General features: G+C 41.2%; 1 protein-coding gene and 1 pseudogene across 2 annotated transcripts in view; both read left to right on the top strand.

Moving 5' to 3' along the window:
• Cers6 (ceramide synthase 6) overlaps positions 1 to 22,511 on the top strand; it is a 248,229-nt gene that overhangs the window by 179,614 nt on the left and 46,104 nt on the right. For both annotated transcript variants that reach the window (XM_027420254.2, XM_027420253.2), the window contains exons 5-7: positions 904 to 954; positions 4,822 to 4,914; positions 20,830 to 20,958. In XM_027420254.2, the coding sequence (XP_027276055.1) occupies positions 904 to 954; positions 4,822 to 4,914; positions 20,830 to 20,958 (273 nt within the window). The remainder of the gene's footprint in view (positions 1 to 903; positions 955 to 4,821; positions 4,915 to 20,829; positions 20,959 to 22,511) is intronic.
• Positions 21,052 to 22,355, top strand: LOC103162371 (annotated as a pseudogene).

Here is a 22,511-nt window from a genome sequence, read left to right as displayed (position 1 = left end):
GCAGTTTAAGCACTACTGAGCTATATGACCTAGGGAGGTTTTCTAGACTCAGGGCCTGCATTTATCTACCTGGAAAAAAAAAAAGACAAATGTCAGTAGCTGTTGTAAGGATTAAATGAGTTAATAATCATAAATACCACCACAATATGTTAGATACAGATGGGCCTAACAAATATTAGCTGCCAGAAGTAATCATTTTCATCCCTGTGGCCCAGGAATCACAATCAGGGAGATGAGTCGTAAGAACACTATAGATATATCAAATGTATAGAGATGTGTTCTAGAGAGCTGATGGCTGACAGTGGATGAGGAAAGCAAAAAACGGTGGTAACGTCAATAGAAAAATGTGAGGATGTTGATTCTGATATTGTTGGGTGGCTTAGCTATCTGTCTCAATTCAGATCAATCTACCATTGGTTATTGTATGTTTTGGAATTTGTGTGAATACTTAGATTTTTTAAATTATATGTTTTTATAAGGCAAATAGTTGCCATCAAAAAAAAAGAATTATTTGTCCTAGAAATCTGACCTACAAGTTGGGAGGTGGAAGGTAACACAGGACTTCCTCTGAACCATCCTGCTCACGTGAAGAATGTCAGTGAACACTGGTCAAGGAATAAGGAAAATGGCTTTGTATATATTGAGGCCTAGGAGTTCCGGGGTAGAGTGTACTAACTGCTAGCAATGTGTTACCATAAGTGGTATGGATAATTTGCATTTGGTCCTGAAGGCGCAGCTGTTGAGGTTGATATGTTGCAGGAAGATAGCCGAGTGACCAGTCGAATATATAAATCTCCAGGTGTAAGAGAGAACTCCATTCCATAGAGCAGGTGTGGTGGGATGCCTATTGTTTTAACAATTCTAAAGCATGTAAAGTGTGTTTCTTTGGGTTTCTTTTTCCAGACCCCTTGGTTGTGGAATACAAGACACTGCTGGTATAACTACCCCTACCAGGTAAGGAGATCTGACTTCTGGGGTTTACAGCTATAAGGGATTTTACTTAGGTCAACTTCCTGGTGCCATGCAGGCTGCAACAGGTTGAGTAGCTACTTACACTTTAGAATTGCACCTGCTCATTAATGTCAGCCACAACCTAGAGAAGACAAGGCTTTGTGTGTTCTGAATGAAGGGCAGAATCAAAGACTGCTTGCTTTAGCAGGTGGGGTGAATATGGCAGGTTCTTTTGTTGGAGAGCAGGATATAGTCACTTCAGTGGGTGGCAGGTTCCTGTTTCTCAGGACAGAGGAAAGACCTGCTAAACAGTGTAGGCTTGCCTCCACAGCAAACATGAATGTTCAAGTGTGGCACTGGAGCTGACCTGCTGAGTTCTGTTGACTTTGTACCTTAGAAGGGGCCTCTAAATATGTAAACCAAGCACCATTTCTCCAAATGCAGAAAAATGCACTAATGGCATTATACCTAGATGAACTGTTTCTGTAACTAAAAAGGAGACACTGTCTTTGACAGTTGCCATTAAACCATAGTCCTGAAAGGGGGGTGTTTTCCATATCTGCCCACTGCTGTATATTTGCATCTCCTAATGAATTCAGTAATATCAACACAAGTCCTTGCCATCCCTAGATCAACTAATTTTAATTAAATCAAAATACAAAATATCAAAGGTGGAACTGGGAATTTTCTATTTCAGCAGGATATGTTCTAGAAGGGATGCAAGTGGAACTAGAAACTAGAATAAGCACCTTCCATTTTTAAACTTGGGATTGCATTTCAGAGACATTAGGACTTCCTGTGCATAGGGTTATGGGAAACACATAGTTCACTTCTTCAGTGTTGTCCACAGAGCTACGACTGGTAGAGGCAGACACTGGATACTCCTTCAAGGCTAAAGACACATTGAAATGGAATTCCAGTTTGCATTTGAATTCCTGAATTTATTTACATTGGAATAATTTTCGTAAGCAGCATGACATAGTTGGAGAAAGCTGAGAATTTCTGGGGTAATTGATAGAGACTGAGGCAAGGTGGAAACCATTTGCTTGCCTTACATAGTTGTCTCAGACCCAACAGTACTTTACTATCCATACAGATCTATGTTTCTACTTATAAAGGGGTATTAAAGACTTCTGGAAACATTAATTGGAGAATTGGCATGGCAGCTGCTACAATGCCCTACATTTAAAAGGTAAATTCTGCAACTTGAAGGGCATTGAGACAAATGTCATATAAAATGTAACACTTAACCTTGTTTTTAACTGTAATGTAGCCCAAAATAACTCACATTCTAACTGTAGCTGTGAGGTTGCTTGGTTTGAGATGAATATATAGGACTATGGCCCAGAATGTAGCTGCGGGTTGTTTCACAGACTGTTAGCATGAAAGTCTGAGTGGCTAAGAGAGAAGGTTATATTTAAAAGTAGAAAACACCATTAGGATGCAAAGAAAGATACCCCATCTGTGGGGATTTGGGTCAAGAATTGTCTTCTGCTGGTAAAGCTAATACTGAGTAATTTAGCTCAGTGCTCCCCAGATCTTAGATGTTTTCATGATCTCTTATGGCAACAGTGGTTATCTTTGACAAGTGCCAAATGCTAATAAAAATTAATGACTTTCTTTGTGTAGGGGGTGTAGGAAATTAGTGTGTATGCAAGTGCAACGCTTTGCATACACTCATGTGTATAAATCTATCTAGCAGATTACAGTTCAGAGTGTATCTCAAGACTTTGCTGCACTTTTAAAGATTGAACATGCCCATGAAACATTCATTATGTCTTTAACACATACATTACACAAGTATCTGAACAGATTTTTAGGTGAAAAGTAATAGTCTACTTCAGTTTTAAACACACATTCCCTCTTTTATGTGAGCATGCTTATTTGCTACACATGTAATAGTTTTATGGATGTGTATTTTAGAGCTTAAAGTAAGACTAGGTTTATATGCAGTTGGCCCTTGTACAGCTTGTTACAAGGAGTAGACACTGGGCAGGAGAAGCCTCAATGTAGTGAGTGGTCAGGGGCCTAACTACCTGGAGGTGGATGTGGCTTCAAAGTCTGAGTAATTGATAGCAGTTTTCTGCTGGCTCTATAATCTGCATGCAGAATGAGAGGAGTAATTTTGCAGATTTTAGGATGCTCAGAGGGAGTCTCGAGTATGTTTCGTCAGCTGTAGAGCGGCTGCTGAGTGCTGATGACTGTGGTGCTCTCACATGGACTCAGCACTACTAGATGTGACCTAACATGTCCTGTGACGCCTCTGAGGCATTTTCCCAGATGATTTCGGGAGGCAGAGAATCTCATCAACACCAGAATCTGACCTTGGCTCAGCGGCTCCAGCCAGCGCCCTGTTTGCCCAGACTGCATTGCTGGCAGCATCTGAAAAGCATGTCAGAGGGCAATAGATTTCTTTCAAGGTACCCCTGAGCATTGATGCCTCTTTCATTCCACAAGAAGAAACTGTGCTCTGTTCAAGAGAGCTACCCTCCCGGCCTGATTACTGCCCAACAGTCTGTCCTGCAAATTCCATTACATTGGATATAAGGCTTCAACACATGGGATTGTAAAGACACCAGCATTCAGTCTATAGTAATTTTCTTTGTCACTTAGAGTTCAGAACTACTGATCAAATATCTTATAGTATACCTCATCAGAAATATGAGAGAGAGAGATAGTTTTCCTTGATGCCTCTACTGAATGAATAAGGGCCATCTTGTGACAGCCATCCATTATGCCATGATTGGCATATGGTACATATAACATTAATTTCCTTTACAGTACAGACTGTTGCCTTCGAACATCAGTGTGAATATGTTTGAAGAGTTTCAGAGATTATGTTTTCTTTCAATAAACCAAGACACTTCATTACAGCTAAATAAAAATTTAAAAAACAATTTAAAAAGCTGCTGGGCATTGGTGGTGCACGCCTTTAGTCCCAGCACTCAGGAGGCAGAGGCAGGAGGATCTCTCTGAGTTTGAGGCCAGCCTGGTCTCCAGAGCGAGTGCCAGGATAGGATCCAAAGCTACATAGAGAAATCCTGTCTCAAAAAACCAAAAAAAAAAAAAAAAATTTAAAAAGCTACAAATAGCTTATCATGTTGTTGAAAAAAACTTTCATTGTGTGGTGTGTGTGTGTGTGTGTGTGTGTGTGTGTGTGTGTGTGTGTGTAAAATACTTTGCTCACCCTACTGTCTCTCTGAAGCAATCAGAATAGGCATTATCTCCTGCCCCCCTCCCCCACCATTTTATAAGTAACTTTACTACCAAGCTATAGACTGGACCTTGATCTCAGACTTCCTGGCTGAGTGTCTGCCTAGTCACATATCTTTTGTAGCCTTCTTGTCCCTCTGATATTTGAGTAAATATTTTTAATCATTTGCTTCGAATATTGCAATATATTGAGCATTTCCTAAAAACATAACTTTGTGATTAGTGTAGACCCTGAGCCTATGTTTCATTGACCATTATGTAACACATCCCTGCCACCTGCATTCCTTGCTGTATGCTTTGGACTCTCATAGCAGTTGTGTGTTTGTGCTTTAGGACATGTGCCGTGTTGCCTAAGGAATCTTGTAGCTGCTGTATGTGAAAGAACCATAGATGCTATTGTTACACTCAATAATGAACAGCATCCCCAACTGTCATGCTGGCTGATGCTTTCTAGGTTTGAGATGAAATGCTAATGATATCAGGCTGTGGTCTGTAGGCAGCCATGACAGTGCCATTGTCTGCCAAGAAAAGGATGGGAATTGCTTATGTTCAGCCTAAGACTGGGTTACCAGGCAGCAGTGAGCTTGTGGCATTAGGGATACAAAGTGTGTTTCCTATTAACTGTTAATCACTCCCCTTTTCTTCTTTTCCCCTCAGCCGCTGACTGCTGACCTTCACTACTATTATATCCTGGAGCTGTCATTTTACTGGTCTTTAATGGTTTCCCAGTTCACGGATATCAAAAGGAAGGTAAGAGTTGTGATGTCATATGGGGCTTGACTTAACGGTCCTCACCATGTGGGTGAAGAGTCTCGAAGGCATCACTTGAGTTCTGGGAGCTCTCCATTAGCACTAGTTCCCGAATTGTTACGGGAATTCATATCTGTAAGGTGGGGATGGGAAAACCACAAGTTTAAGGTGAACCTTGGCTGTATAGTGAGGGTGAGAGTCTGAAGCCAGCCTGAGCTACAGAATATGCTTATCTCAAACACCTGAGTACATATACATGAATATGTATACATGTTCTTAGACATACATACATGTATGTATGACCACAGTATATATGTGTAGAAACACCAACAAAGTCCTTATCTTCTCCAAATTAGATAAAAAAGAAAATTTTTATGTATAGCTTCAGAAAGAGTGTGTGAAGTCTCAGTATTTCCACCTGCAGAATGAGTTCTCCAGTTAAAGAATTATCTAGTGGTTCTCAAGCTTCCTAATGCTGAGACCTTTTAATGCAGTTCCTCATGTTGTGGTGACCCTAACCATAAAATTATGTTCGTTGCTACTTCATAACTGTAACTTTGCTACAGATATGAGTCGTAATGTAAATATTTTTGGAGCTAGAGGTTTGCCAAAATGTCATGGCCTGAGCTCCCAGAGTTCAGTTAGAGAGGAAGGAGCTATATATAATATGAGCAAGGGGGTCAAGACCATGATGGGGAAACCCATGGAAACAGCTGGCCTGACTTAGTGGGAACTCACTGACTCAAGACTGACAGCTGGGGAACCTGTATGAGACCAAATTAGGCCCCCTGAACATGGGTGTCAGTTGTGTGGCTTGGGCAGTTTATGGGACCCCCTGGAAGGATTTATCCATAGTGCATGAACTGGCTTTTTGGAACCCATTCCCTATGGAGGGATACCTTGCTCAGCCTAGATGGGGGGACGGGGACGCCTTGGTACTGCCTCAAGTAATGTGACAGACTGTTGACTCTCCATGGGAGGCTTTGCCCTCTCTGAGGAGTGGATGGAAGGTGAGGTGGGAGGGTTAGGAAGAGGGAAGGGAAGCAAGAGAGAGGAGGAAACTGTAATTGGTATGTAAAATTAAAAAAAAAATGTTTAAAAAACGTTTAAAAAAAGATCATGGCCCACAGATTGAGAACCACTGATCTAGTGTCACTAGCACAGAAACAGCTTTCCTGAATTATTGTGTTCTGCTTTTGCCCCTCTGCTCCACTGGAGTTGCTTTTACTGAGAGACTGTCCCCATGAAATTCCAAGCATTGCATCCATTCACTCTGGTCCCATCCTTCCAGTCCCTGGGTAGGGTACTTACGCTGTCCGCTGTTCACTTTCTCTGCAATGCCATTTTCTCAAAATTCCCATACTTCTATTGATTTCTCAAAGTCATCTTGCTGGCATCCATCTAAATGGAAAGGAGAAAGGCAGATGGTTACACTTTAAACATTTATCTTTTAATATTTATTTGTGTGTGTGTATGTATACGCACATGGGTGCAGGTGCCCTCAAGGGTGGGACTCTTTCTCTTTTCAGCAGCAATCATGTGCTTGGCTAGAAAAAAAAAAAAAAAAAAAAAAAAAAAAACTTGTCTCCCCTGACTCTCATCCTCTAATCAGCATGTATAGTCCCATCAAAACTCAGCTTAGGCATAGTGGCACCCACTCATCGGCACCCACACTGTGCCTCCCTTACTCATTTTACTAAGCACTCTGGAAACATTTAAAGAATCTTCAGTGATGGCATGCCGACTGGATCTCCTCGGTCATGTGAAGAGCAGTCCTTGCTCTGGTAGTCAGAACATGCTGACTGATGAGCTCCTCTGAGCCAGCTTCCAGATTAAGCTCATTTTGTGTTTGCCTTTCCAGTAGCTCATTTGTCCTGGTACACATAAGTCACACTTACATAGCACAGAGCTGCAGAACATTCTTTCTTTTATTTATTTATTTTTCAACAGGAGAACATTAATGCAGAGTAAATCAGCATAAATCTCTCAAGGACATGCAATGTAGGAATGAATTAGAGCCCAGAGTTGCGAACAAGGTCTTGAGATTCACTCTTAGACACATTCCCAACGCCTGCCTTGCCCTGCCATGCTCTTGGCATGAGCTTCTTTCAGCCTCTTGTAGTGCTCCCCTGTTTTATTGAGTATTCCTTTGTCTAATTAGATTTAGGAGTGCCATCTACAGTTGGCTACATTCGTTGGAGAATTAGCTGTTCCTATCCCAATAGGTCATGGAGCCCCCTCCACTTGCTTGAACCTGTCTTTTCAATGAGCAGGTATATTCAGGCAAACTCTGTTGTAAACCAGATAGGCATTATCTCAACTGTTTTCATAGGCAGATTAGTTTCAGACATTGACATAGATAGCTTTTTTATATTTTGTAGTGTATTTAAAACATCAGGTGAGAAACACTTAAGAAATCGATAATTTGAGGTCTGAAGAATTAAGCCTAGGCCTGAATATTGTCAGTGTTTCGAACTTGATTTTGTGTTGGTTTTTTTTCCCCCAAGCTATTAAAATGCTTGGCACCTCTCTCCTCATTTGGTCAGAGTAGTTTTGTATATTCCTGGCACAGCTGGCTTATTCTGGTTTCTACTCAAAATGGGCATTTGGCCACCACCAGACCTGTTTACTAGTTGGCACAGGTGTTAATGTGGAAACTGTTTCCCTCTGCTGCTGTCTGTCATTAGACACTTGTAGCTCCCATCTGCCCCTTCACCTCCCTGACTGCTCCCTGTGGGTCAACAGCTCTGGCATCAACACGCTCCCACCAGGAAGACCTGCTATTCCACCATTGGTGACGCACCTTCCATCTTTTATGCTGAGGTATTAACTTGGCTGTCTGAAATCACCCTGCCTTCCTAATCTGAGAAGGGACCTGTTGAAGCCCTGTGGGCAGTGGAGAGTGAAAGCAGCTTTGGGAAGCTGGCTGTATGTGAGGTCCTCAAAAGTGATTAGCAGCACTCTGACCCTCCTGTTAAGTCACAGCCAGCCAAATGGTCATTTCAAAGACCAGGGCTTACAAATGCTAAACAAGAGTTGTGACTCAGGCTCTTTGAATCAGTATCTTAAACACAGTTTATAAATCATTTCCTCTCTCTCCCTCTCCCTCTCCCTCTCCCTCTCCCTTTACCTCTTTCTCTCCCTCTCCCTCTCCCTCTCCCTCTCCCTTTACCTCTCTCTCTCCCTCTCCTCCCCTCTCCCTTCTTCCCTCCCTCCTTCCATCTCTCTCATGTCTTTTGTTGTTTATTTTCAGACAGGGAAAGTTTTATTATGTAGCCCAAGTTGGGCTCTGCCTGAACCCCCCTCCTAAATGCTAAGATTACAGGCTTTAGCCTTCATGTTCAGAGTTAGAAATGAGTTTTTTACTGAGTCATTTTATGAATCTTTAAATCTTTCTAAAATTATCTTGATATTCAAATAGTGGTCTTTTTTTTCCACCATTTTTTCCCCCACCAAGAATCTAGAGATTAAAAATGATGGGAGAACCTTTCATCCCTTCTGTGTGTTGAGAAAGAATCTGACCTCTTGATCATTTCCAAAGTTAGTATTTATTTCATCAGTCAGGAAAACTATTACTCTTAACAGAAGGAAGGCTCTGGCAAACATATAATGGACTTGGAATGTAAATATATGCTACAAAAAAAATAGTGTAAACCTTGAAGATGTTTTTCTTACTTTTTTCCCCTTATATTTTTCTTTTGTCAGAAAATAGTTAAGCTACATCCAAAGTATCAGGGGTTCTCTTGGTTCACAACACTGGAAGACCTTACTTTCCTCAAGGCTTGCTGTCTGTTCCAATTCTGTGCTCCGGCACCTGTTCTCAGTGAGCATTTTTCTGCACATCTACATTTTCTAAGATGAGCTAATAAAAGCTCTGTTCACTTCAGAACAGCTTGCTTGTGTCTAAACCATGTGTCCCTTTTAATGGAGCTGCTGTTTGGCTCAGAGACCTGGGCCTTTGGCCAGTGGGCCATGCTCATGTTCAGGCACACATCCTTGGCGAAGCTCCAGATCCTGGCTGGTGATATCAGCCTTCTGCTTTCTCTTGTTCTGGGAGGAACACTACATCTTGTCAAACAGTCTTGACAGAGAGAGATTTGGTGATGAAATACACCAAAAGAAAACATTAGCGACTGGTTTGTTCGGCTCTCTTGTAAGTAACTTTTTACAGAAACTAAACTTTGTCCACTGCTGTGGGGCTTAGCTCTCTTACAGAGGCTACCTGTGTTCCATATCTTTCCTTTAGACTAAAAGGAAATGCCTGATTTAATCTTTCTACATGGACCCACTGTGCCATAGATGGAATTGAAGCAATACACACTCAATTAACACTTTATTTGACAGATAAAAATAACAACAGTATCTGGAATATAATAACCAAAATTTAGCTGACTGTAAGCCAAATACTGAAACAACCCAAACTAGTGTTCACAGATTTAATTATTCAATCAGTCAAAATTCACACAGTTAATCATAAAAAAGGAGGAATATAATGTAAACAGTTCTTTCTTTTTCCAAATAAGAAAGTTTAAAAAGCAGCTGCCATTAATTCTTAGGGAGAAACTATACTAACATAGTAGGAACAGGCCATTTTACAGTGAAGGGTGATCCTTCAAATCTCACCATCATGAGATAGTCTTATTTTTTCTCATTTGTCTAGACTAGAGAAAACATTAAGAGCGGTATAACTTAGAATGAGAGTCAAGGACTCTAGAGTCCCTTACCTGTCCAGCACCATTCCCAGTGTAACCTTGACACATTACTTTGCTTTTCCATGTCTTGCTTTTCTGAGCAAAGAAAGAAGGTCTTAGAACCTGTTCTGGGGGGGATATAATAAATAAAACATAAATAAGAAATACACAAAACTGGACTGGTTTCTGGCACACCACAAATGCTCAGTTCACATTGACTTTCCTGCAGCTGCCTGTGTTGCCAGTTGCATACCCTTAGGCATGTCTAGGATCATACCTCCACCACACACACACACACACACACACACACAGCCTTGACTGATAGACTGTGAACATGATTCATTTCTATTGTTCCTACACTGTTTAATTGTTGTGGTGAGACCCTACAGTGGGTTCACTTTCCTTCTTGCATGGTGATTGGTCGAATTTTAAGTGGGTCTGCTCCATGAGCCTAAGCCCCTAAATGATTGGCAAGCAGACCCTTCTTCTCCTTTCTTTCTTCCACCTTCCAGTAGAAGCATGTCATTAGTAATAAACCTTTTGTCTAAACTGCTGAGGTTTGGGGGGGGTCCTTTGTTTTTACCCTCTGACCTATTTTATCCTGACAGAGCAGCTATTAAGAATATGGTGAATTATAATTTCCTAGAACTGTCTGAGAATGTTATCAAAATCAGCAGGTTTCAAGATCTGCTTGTGGCACATCTTGGTCCTTGGCAGTCACTGAGACCTTTTTAGGAGGTCACAAAAGCAAAGCCGTTTTCCCAGGGGCACTGAGATCCCATTTGCCTTTCTCTGTGCGCAGAAATTTGCAAAGGTAGCAGTGTGCAAAGCCGATGGGTACAGTACCAGGATGCTCCTGTGGTCACTGCATTCTCCAGTACTATACATGGGCTTCAGGGGGGAATGCCGGTTTTACTTGAGAACACTATGAATAAGGCACTAAAAGTGTTAATTTTGTTAAATCTCTGTTCTCAAATATACATTCAAAATTTTCTGTGATGAAGTAGGAAGCAGACATGGAGAATGGCTATTGCAGTATACAATGTAGTCAGGAAAAACTACATGCAGTTAGTTCTTTGCACTGTAAACAAAACTGGCTGCCTCCCTCCCATAGAATACTATTTCTAATTAAAAAATAAATAGCTGACAAGCAGTGTGGTTCCACCTTGTGTGGTCAGCAAGCATTTTTATAATAGTGCACAGAGTGAGCTAATCCAGTTGGTTAACTAAAGCAACTGGCACCATTCATTAATGATAAAACTTAAGGTTTGGGGCAAAACTTATGTGTCTAGAAAATCCGTGTCCACCAGTGACAGCCAGACACCCCTCTCAGTCCCTAGAGATGTCATTTGTAGTGATACAAGTAGGTGTATGAAAATTCCAGAACACTGCCTGTCACTTTGTGTGCTAACTTAAGAATTATTTAAAGTATTAAACAAATGTGGCTTCAAAACGTTATGGAACAAACTATCATTAACAAGGTGAACTCGTGTTTTCCAAACGTCTTGTGCATGGTGTCTTACAAATCACACGTGAGTGAAACAAGCATTTAAAGGAAAAGACAGACCAATTAGAGTAGCTGACTATCAAGTGTCACACTGACACTCTAAGAATATCTGACTTGCAAAATTGTGGTATTGTATCAAAGAATATCTGTAACTTTCCAAAAAGACTATTAAGAGCCTCTCTTCTTTTGGCTATGCTTTTGTGTGATACTAGATGTTTGTCAGTTACTTCAACCAAAGTATCTCACTGCAGATGGAAAGCACATGTGTTTGTAGGACCCCAGCTCTCTTGAATTAAGCCAGACACCAGAGAGATTTGTCGTAATGTGAAGCAGTTGTCAGATGTTTTCACTTTTATCTTAGGAACTGCAGTTATCTTTCATTAAAGTATTCATTGATGTATAGTGAAATTTATTAAAAATTAATAAGTGTGTTTGTGGGAGGGTGTTTTTTTTTTTTACTTCTCAGTTTTAACCTCTAATGGGGGTGAATGCTGGTAGAGCTACATCAACAAATCCCCCTTGGAACCCTTTGCCACCAGAGGCATTAGGGTTAGAGCTTGCACCATGGCAGCACTGAGCCACACTTGGCCACCTGTCTTCATAAACCACTTAAAGAGACAAATGGAGAGAGAAGCAAGGTGTCAGGGAGATGGCTCAGTTGGTAACATACTTTGCTGAATAAGCGTGATGACCTGAGTTTGGATCCCCAGCACCCATGTGAAAGCTGGGTGTGACAGTAAAAGGATATGCATTCAGTGTGGCCACAAAGAGGTCTGGTGACATCACACAAATGCACATGTGTAACACAAGTGCGTGTGCACGCACACACACACACACACACACACACACACACACACACACACACACCTCTTTAAGGTTTAAACAGAGGGCCGGTGTATGCATAACTAAGCAATTCTGGTCAAGGGGCAGTCCACACATCATTGGTCCACCATTGTCTTAGCTCCAGTCTCTCTTCAACTACATGAAATCTCTTTCCAGAAGACTAGTTCCTTCTCCACTGTCACTAGGCTTCAGCCCTCATTTTCTCTCAGTATGAGATTCCTAGGAACCATTGTTTTCAATGGTTAGTAGCCAGAGGAAGGGACAAGTGTCTTTTCAAAAATTTCTTCATTTCTGCCAGGCTGAGAATTACATCTTCAAAGCTTCTTGGGAATATAAAGGTGTCCTGAGACCCTGATGTGTGGGCATTGCTGCTCTAGATTTTTGTCTTTCTTATTAGTGACTTCAGGTGGTCCTCAGATGGTATTGAGTGGCCCTCTGCTTTCTTGAAAAGCTGAGCTCTCACCTGATGACATCCATCTAGGCTGAGATGGATGGGGAATGATACAGAACACTCTCACCAACCTCAGTGCTGCTGCTTACTGGCATTGTGCCCCTGCCCTCTTCAGGGGCCTAAGTAACAGCCTGGGGCTTCTCCTTAGGACTATTTTCTGATTCAAGCCTCCACCCTGTTCCCCCCCTCCTCTTCTTCCTGATATAAAGAAGAAAAGGTGGTTCATTCGAAGAAGTCACTATCTGATTTTTTTAAAAAAGCATCTGGCCCCATAGCTGTATTCAGGGTAATGGGAAAACCACACAGCCCTATAAGTTGCAAAAGGATTGTTTGCTGTGCTACATCTGTAGGCTGTGGGGCTTTTTCTGCTGACTCAGCATCTACATGCCTTTGCAAAGATGAAGCTTATCGTTGGATTTTTTCGATCAGATGGCTGGCCACTGGACAGCCCTGGGGTTGTCACAGATTCATCTGTATATGGTGCAAATGGTGTAGAGGGTGACAGAAGCTTATAGGCTTCAGGGGAGCTTGGTGTTGCTGTATTGCACAAGGACCCACACCTCAGGATCCAAGGCAGTGCTGCTAATCCAGGGTTGTGTGTCTGAAGTCCAGGGCCTCCGAGAGTTCTGCCTTTCTTGGGATTCCTTGGGGTAGTCACCTTTTAATCAGGAAGTTGTTATTCAGCCTCCTCTGGGGCAGTTCCTCTCAAGTCATTCTAGAATAGTCTGGAAACACCTCCATTTTGGCTCATTGTGACTCTAACTGTCCTCCTGGAGTCATGACCGCCTCATCCCCAGCCTTATTATGTACTAAGAAGTGTCTTTTGGAGTCTTTGTTCTCCCTGGAAGCACTGCACCTCCCACCCAAGGCTGCTCCTGGCAGCCTGGCTCTCATGATGGCCTTGCCATGTCTCAGGAGCGGTCCTTGTTCTGTGTGTTTGCTTCTCACTTAGATGGGTTCTCCTAAGCACCCCTCTGCCATTACCTCCTCACAATCATCTTCCCATGCACATTTGTTCCTAGGAAGCTGTGGATAGGGCACTTGTCTGTTCAGGCACTGGCTTTAGATCCGGCTCTAGCCGGTTGTCACAATGTGACTGGAGACATGGGCATCTCTCTGCCTCAGCTGCCTTCTGAAATAATGCTCACAGTAATGCTGGCCTTATGGAGCTGCCATCACAAAGAAATCACAGCATCTCAGAGCCTCTGCATGGGAACGTTAGTAGGCAAATTAGAAGGAAACGTAGGCATTTATGGTAGGTAGTTGGTGGAAAAGTGGGGTTTGGAAAGAGGAGAAACACAAGCATTCTACTCTAGGAGATCTATGTGGAGGCAAAAGAAGCTTTGAGAAATCCTCAGCTGGGATTCAGGGTATGGGAGTGAGTACATCTGAAAGAGGAAGAGTTAGAAGGAGAAGATAAGAGTTGTTGACAGTAAGAGCCCCCCTGAATTCTGCCTGCCAGCTTGCAGCACCACCCCCAACTGGTTAGCCTGGAGATGTTTTTCACCCTCTACATGAAGCACAAAATCCTGTTGCTGATTGCTCATTGTTGTTTGGACCTCAAGACCTTGGCAGTACATATGACGATTTTGGCTGGAGTCCCATCACAGTAGCTCTGATTGTAGATGATGAGCACAGGCTGCCCCCTACTGATGGTGGTGGTGCTTTCAGCTCAGAGGGGCTCCATTGATGGAGCTCCTGTGCCAAGGTTTCCTTTGTTCCTGGGGATCCGTGCAGAAAATGGAGAGATTCATCTGTGAACTAATGGAGTTCTTCAGCCTTACGTAAACTATATTTTTAATGTCTCAGAATGACCTTTTCCTCATTAAAATTCATGCAAACTGATATGGCCAGGTCAAGGGTAGTTTAAACAAAATCCAGAGGATACATTATAATGACCTTTACCTCCAGGTGCTTGCATATTGACCACTTGTGAGAAAAACAGCATGTGTATTCGATCAAACACACTGACGTCATTTGCAGTCAGAATAGGTTCAGGAGTTTGTTTAGGTGGGAGACGACAAAGACGAGCTCAGGGCACTGCCAATCTAGCATTATGCTTGGGCCAGCGCCACCAGAAGTGCCTGGTAGCACGATCATACTGTTTCTGTTGTGCAAATAACATTTTATTGTGACCCTTTCTAATGTAATAAAATCAATTACAGATTAAATATTAACTAATTCACAGTGGACAAGATTATGAGTTCTCGGTCTCACGTGAACAGCACTTACACAGCAGTTCTCTGTTTCATTTGTCTGTTTCCCGAAGCCATAAAATAATGGTGCTTCTAGACACACAACTGCTACTTTTAGAGGCTGCTGACCTTCCACATTGTCTTGAAGTTGTAGTTATAATTTATCATGGGACTTTGATGAGGGACCTTCCAGAACTCCTTACAGTTTTATGTGAATTTCAAGGGTAATGTTAAATGGGTTTGGATTGCTTCAGAATAGCCATGAAAATTGAGATCCTACAAATTGTTTGCCAGAAGAAAGGGAGACAGAGACTATGCAATTGCTACAATGTATAATATACCTAGTTTCTCATATGCTGTCCTTTAATATGACTCTAAAACAGTAGTCACCAATTTTTTTATAAGGATGGGGTAGTTTTGTAAATGTGGGTGGTCTCTGTTGCAGTTGTTCAACTATGTTACTGGAGCAAGAAAGCCACCTAAGGCAAATAAAACAAGTGGGTGTATGGGTGTTCCAGTAAAACTTTATTTATAAGCACAATTATGCAGTATCTCTGTCTCTGCTCTAAAGTGAACTACCTGGTGAGCCTTGAAGGAGAAGGAGCAGAATAGGAGGATGGGGAGGAAAAGAGAAACAAAGACAGGGTGAACTCATAAAATGATGTCAGTTGCAAACTATGCTGTTGTCATCCTATCTCCTGGAGCCTTTGCAATCTGTTGAATGGGTAACTGGTCTTAAGTACCTTATTTCTAATCTCTGAGCAAAATTACAATTGTTAATTGTATGTATTAACTTTATGTAATTTAAGAAAACTCAGTATTTTCTTTGCGCCTGAGCAGAAGACTTTTCCTTTGTCATGCTCTTTAGAAGTATTTACAGTCTTCACTGTCTGTGAACCTCTATAGCAGCTTGCAGGTAAAATCTCAGAGGCCTCACTCCTTTTATGAGACTGTTCAGTAATGATTTTTTCCTCACTCAATTAGTCCCAAATGAAAATTTAAGGAAAAATTTCTTACACAGTGAGAGTACCTGTGACGTAGCTTTTTATGATGTAATTTGTCTTAATAAAGATGGGTACATTCAGATGAATTCATTGGTCCTTTTACAAGATAGAATATTATTTCAAAGACTCTGCAGCATAGCAAACATGGAGCGAGCTGTGTCAACTAGAATCTGGCACTTAGGTCCTGGCAAGCAGTTATCTCTCTGGCTTTGTTGTGCTAATACTTTGTTGTGCATATAAATTCCCTGCAGGAGTAAAGATGCTGGCTCTTCTCTTACCAGTTGGAGACTGAGCCCAGGTGGCTGCATTCTGTGTGCCCAGGTGTCTCTGACAGAGGCATACCAAGACACTCTGTTGTTGCTCACATATTTACTATTTGGAAATATAATGGTGGGGGCAGGGAGAGCTTGCCCTGTCTTGCTAAATTTTGGCATAAGATGGATGACTTGTTCTTCAATTCTTTCTAATGGAATTTGGGTCAAAACAGCATCCGATTCCTTTTTTCTTGTCTCTGATAACTAACATGTGAGGAAATACTGACAGAATGGCCCAGGTTCAGGGAACACAGAGGGAACTCCTGAGGACCACACCATAATGTCCACAAACAAAATAGTAAAACAGGTAGTTTGGATCATTGTTTCGGCAAGGGGTGGCGCTAGTCTCTTTGGAATCAATCACTAACCTGAAGGCCAACAATGAATCTCAGTCTCTGAATTCCTCCTGCAGAAGATGTTTTGGAAAACATTGTCAACCTAAAACCTAGCATTATTTGAGCCAAGCTTGTGTCTACAGACACTATCATTTCCAGCAGTAACAAGTGGGAGAATGGAAATTCTCCTCCAAATTGACAACTTGTTTAAAAGCAGTTATTTGGATCAAAGAACTGTGTTGGGATGACAGGATGTGAGAGACACGGTGTCGGGACTGTGTGACTTTTCTTAGAGAGATTTGATGTGTCTAAGACTTTCTGAAGCAGAAATATAAGACAAGACCATTATTCCTGCTTTTCCCTGTTTATGTAGATATGAATATAATGGAAATTGGTCCTCTGCTGTGGCTGCAAGTGTGATAATAAAACAAACTTGCTTTTTTTTTTCCACTTTTTAGAACAAGGGGATTTATAGTCAGAAATCATCTTCACAAAGCAAATTTTATCTGAAAAACAGTGCTTTTATTTTTGAAGGTGCCTTGTTATATTGACAGCATTGCATTGCTATAGATATGAATTAGGAAATTTAATTAGTAAGTGGCCCTAATCTTCCACAAGTGCTTTAATCAATTAACATGTATTTATGTAATTTTAAAATTAACTTGAGAAAAACCTTTTTTTCTCTTTCAGTAAGCTGAGAGCAGCCATTTGGGGCTAAATAGTGGGGAAGGTGGGATTACTGTTGTGAGGTACTTAAGCTACTTGGATGTCCAAAGCTGTCTGTTAAGCATAAGCAAATACAAACTTATTAGGCTCATGAACCAAACACTGTGTGTTTTAATTTGTTCCTGTATAAGAAGAAGTTTAACACACCAGTCCATGGGTTAGCTCTACTTTGTTAAGCCATTGTTTTGAAGTGTTGTGTCTGGTAAAACACCATTTTCCAGGTGGTACGGAACAGATTGCATCTTCTCTTGGAAGACATCACCAAGACAGTAATGTCTGCCCAAGGCCTTTGGCATCGTCTGTCTTTAGAAACATAGGAAAGCTCTGGGTACTTCAAAGAATGAAGGAATTTCAGTAGCTTCAGAAACATATGTTGTACCTGTGTGCAATTACTCATTCAACTAACTGTGCCCCTCATTTCTCATCTGTCTCTGAGCTCAGAAATAATGTAAAGCCTCCCTGTATCCAAGGAGGGAGAGTGGTTGTGGGTTAGCAGGTGGTATGAATTTGTTCTGCTGTGGGCCAAAATGTTAACTGATGCAAAACAAATTATTCTCCTTCAACTGGTGGTCACTGTCAGTGCCTCACCACACTAATTTAGAGACTGAGTTAATTGAAAATAAATCCTTGTTTTAGTTATTAATTATCTGATCTCATTGAGGGAACTAGCACATGGTTTAGATCTCAGTGGTAAGTCCTATATGTGGTTATCTACGCAGGGCACTTTCCTGGGGACCATAGTAACTTAAGCATCTTCACCAAAGTGAATGCAAACCTATAACTATTAAAGGTGTAGAGGGAGACTCTTCAAAATGTAGAGTGTAGTGATATCAACAGCTACTAAATTATGTGTAAAATAGAGAGAGGTGGGGGCTTTGAATGGGCTTCTGCATGTTCTTCCTACATATGAGTGGGTATGCTTCCTTAGTCTCTTCATAAGTTAGACAGGTCTGAAATTAGTAGATTAAAGGCTTCAAGGGTCAGTCACTGGAGCTACTGAGATGAGAGTCACAGAATTGACAGCTGAAAAAGATCTGATCTAACATCTTCATTGTAAAATGAGGAAGTTGGTGCCTTTACCAGAAATTACAAAGCTAGTGCTTTGGAACCTTGATAGATTACAAGCTGCCTGTCTTGCAGTATGTGCTTCATAATTGCCAACTAAGCTAAATAAGACTCCTGAGGTCTTTAAGAGTCACCCTGCTGTAAGTCCCCTGTCACAATTCTCTTGATCTTTCATGATTTATCCACAGTAGTGGAAACGTCTAAAAAGAAGTTGTTTAATTGAGTTAAACTAGGGACTAGAATTTAGGAACAGATACTTTTCTGAATTGTAGAAAAGGTGACTGTGGGACCAGGACAGGTAAGTAGGAGACCAGAGGCCCTGGACCCAAAGTAGTTGTAGAGGGGAAAGAACAAGACAAGTCAGGAAGAGAAAACCTAAGGCTGCTATGTTCCACAGGAACAAAGGATGAGTTTAAATCAACGGAGAACTGAGGGTGGTATCTAAGCTAGTTGTTCATGCATCTGTGTCAGAAAAAGTCAGTGTAACTTCGCTGAATGACTGAATGACAGCCTGAGGACTCTTGCCCATACTCCTCCTCATAACAAGCTGGAGAGTTATCCCAATAGAGGGTGCAAGGTGGGGGTAAAATGCAAACAGCCTTGTTACCTTACAGTGAGGACTGGGAGGATTGCAAAGGAGTACCTGCAGGTAGTCTATAGCTACTCTAGTGCCGTAAATAAAATCACCTTTGAAGCCCTGGAAAGAATTTTACCATTGCCATCGATCTATCAGTACAGATATGGTTACCTAGGATAGTTTCAGACCAGTGATTGAACAATAGAATGGTTATTTTCTATGCACCAAATAAATTATTTTTTTAAAGTGATGGTAGTTGGGGCTGGAGAACTGGCTCAGTGGTTAAAAGAGCTAGCTTACTGCTAAGTTTGGTTCCCAGCACCCATGCCAGGTGACTCACAACTGCAAGAGTTAACTCCAACTCCAAGAGGATCTGATGCCCTCTTCTGGCTTCTGTGGGCACTGTACACATGGGACATGTATTTATATAACATATACGTAAGTAAGAATAAAATAACTAAAAAATAATGGTAGTAGCCAAAAGAAACCAATAAAGATAATAACTGTTGTAGCCTCTGTTCCTCTATTCCTACTAGAAAACCCAGCCTGTAGGGCTCCTACTTTGGTACCCAGTGGGCATGCTCCAGAGGAAGCACACTAACAGTGAGATGCACATCCCAAGAAAGTCATGCAATAATAAAATCAGTCACTACCTCTTAGTCTGCATAGACTTCCAGAACAAAATGCAATATTGGCAGCTCATAAAACAAGGCAAATGTATTCCTTCCAAGTCTAGAGGCTTATGAGTCTTAGCTCAAACATTAACAGGCTTAGCATCCTGTGAGGGCTTCTTTCCTGGTCCATAGCCTCTGGCTATGTCCTCATATAACTGATGGGGCGGTGTTGCTGTCTTGGGTGTCTCATTTTTAGAGACATTAATACTTGTCATGACTTACCCAGTTCGAACCCCCTAACACCTTCATCTTGGTCATTAGGATTTAACATGAATTTGGGGGCAAAGAAGACATAAGCATTTAGAACACTGAGTTACTATAAGCCTGAATATGTTGTTCATTGGGCTTCATGTAACCAACAGAGACTGTCCATCCTGGGAGTCAGGTCTCCTTGTCTCCTTACTTTTAACTGGATATTTCTTCAAATATACCACATGTTTAAAAATAACAATATTGTGTATATCTGAGCCTGATGGCACAGGCATGTAATCCCAACTATTCAAGTAGCTAAGGCAGGAAAATTGCAAGTTCAAAGCCAGACTAGGCAACTTAGTAAGAACTATCTTTAAAAGAAGAAGAAGAAGAAGAAGAAGAAGAAGAAGAAGAAGAAGAAGAAGAAGAAGAAGAAGAAGAAGAAGAAGAAGAAGAAAATTCAAGAGATGGGAATACAGAATGTTAGAGTGTTTCTCTAGCACATGCAAACCTCTGTATTCATTTCCATGTGTGTGTGATGTGTGTGTGGGTGTGTGTGCGCATGCGTGTGTGCGTCTGTCTGTCTGTCTCTGTGTCTCTGTGTCTTTGTGTCTCTTTGTGTTGGTGTCTGTGTGTCTTTCAAAACTGCAACCACTAAATATTAGAAAAATAGATATTACTGTTGTCCCAAAGATCTTCAGGTTTGTTAGCTACTTTTCTATTACCTATAACAAAATATATGAGACAAATACATTTGTAAGAAAAAACAGTTGGTTTAGTTCCTATTTTTAGATGTTCTTTCTAGTCCATGGATGATTGGCATGTTGTTTTGGGGTCTATAGCAATATACTATATTGAGCAAGGAATGTATAGTGGTATAAGCTACTTACCTTGTGACAGCCAGCAAATAAGAGAAAAAGGAAATGGCCCAGGTTCCAGCATTCTCAAGAGCATTCAATACCCTAACTTCATCCCACCAGGCTCATCTTCTGGTAGCACCATATACTGGGTCTAGCCTTTAAGCATGGACATTTGTGGGACATTTAAAGATGACAGAGTGAAAACCAAGTCTAAGTAGTACTTTTCTTTGCTTGAAATCCTGTGGTGATTACTCCCATTGTGATCCAACTTTGATCACAGTGCTGATCCCATCTCCATGGACTGGTCACTTGTATATCTTTCCCAATCTCAAAAGGACAGGAGCTGCATCTTAACCACTTAAATACCCCGGTGCTACAGCTGTGGAGGTTCTCTGCATGTGTTGCTTAGAGATTAAATAGATTGGTGGAAATACCATGATGTTGCTGAACACTGACTTTATTTTGTTTTTCTTTCCTTCAGGACTTCGGCATTATGTTCCTGCACCACCTTGCAAGTATTTTCTTGTTAAGCTTTTCATATGTCAACAACATGGCCCGAGTAGGGACCCTGGTCCTCTGTCTTCACGACTCAGCTGATGCTCTTCTAGAGGTAAAAATTTTCCTTTCATCTTGGAGAAGACAAAATCCAGAAGTCACCAGGTCCCCAGACCAGCAGTCCTATAATGTGATGGATGATACTTTGAAACTGCTGGCTGTTCTTAGTGGGTTACAATGGCATGAAAATGTCTGTGCAGAGTAAGCTTTGTTCGTATCCTTAAGTAATAGGAAACTAGAAGCCTTAACCAGTCCACCTTTGAATGGTTGATTTTACAACTGAAAAATCATGGTTTTAATATATTTTCTAAGTGTCACACTGATTTATTTGAAAACTGCATATAACCCAGTGTAGTAGTCATAATAAAATTAAGCAGTTTGATTTTTTTGTTACCAGTATGCATATCATCCTAATGGTTTTAACAATGCAAAGGGTATATGAATACTACATTTTATACTAAAGATTTGTAAAGAATTTATCACTCCCTTGGTGTGATTCCGTCCTGTGTGTCTGTTCTGAGGAGCAGTAGGCAGTGTCCTCCGTCCAACTTCTCTCACACCGAAGTACACGCCTCCACCTCATGGAAGACTCAATGGACATGAGACCTCTTAGGCCACAGAACTACCTTTTTGGTTGTGAACTAAAAGCTGACAAAGATTATCACTTTAAGGTGGATAATGATGAGAATGAACACCAGTTGTCACTAAGAATGGTTAGTTTAGGGGCAGGGGCAAAAGACAAATTACACATCATAGAGGCAGAAGCAATGAACTATTAAAGTGACACTAAAAACTTTGAAAATGTCTGTACATTTTCTCTTGGGGGCTTTGAAATTACACCACCTGTGGTCTTACAGTTGAGGTGTGGTTCAGGGCCTGTGCACATTAGTGGACAGCACCTAGTAGCTGTAGAGGAAGATGCAGAGTCAGAAGATGAAGAAGAGGAGGGTATAAAGCTCTTAAGCAAGTGATCTGCTCCTGGAGGTGGTAACAAAGTTCCACAGAAAAAAAATCAATGAAGATGATGAGGAGGATGCAGATGATGATGATGATTTTGATGAAGAAGAAACTGAAGAAAAAGTTCCAGTGAAGAAATCTGTATGAGATACCCCAGCCAAAAATATACAAAAATCAAGCCAAAATGGAAAAGACTTAAAACCATCAACACCAAGATCAAAAGGTCAAGAGTCCTTCAAAAAACAGGAAAAAACTCCTAAAACCCCAAAAGGACCTAGTTCTGTAGAAGACATTAAGGCAGAAATGCAAGCAAGTATAGAAAAAGCACATTGAACAGTCCTGGGCACTACTGGTAAATTAAGCCCAAAGATGGGGAAAGAGGAAAAGGAAAAACAATATAGCCCATACCGAGTACCATCAACAATCCAGACTGAAGTCTTCTATTTTAATCTCAATCCCCTTTCCTGATTGGCCATCCACCCCACCCCCCACCCTGCCTTGCATGCTGGAAGCAATCTTTTGTTTTCCTAAAGCATTTTTCTTTCACTCTTGTGATGCAGAGAACTTTACTGCTTTCTACACTTGTGCATATGCCTCATCTCTGACCGTGTTTTAATACCTTTGTATCCTTAGCTGCTCAATACATTTTTG

Source organism: Cricetulus griseus, chromosome 6 (assembly GCF_003668045.3).
Source record: "Cricetulus griseus strain 17A/GY chromosome 6, alternate assembly CriGri-PICRH-1.0, whole genome shotgun sequence".
In the NCBI taxonomy this organism is placed as follows: Eukaryota; Metazoa; Chordata; class Mammalia; order Rodentia; family Cricetidae; genus Cricetulus; species Cricetulus griseus.
The sequence above is the reverse complement of the archived record's forward strand: the minus strand, read 5'-3'. Positions and strand labels throughout refer to the sequence as shown.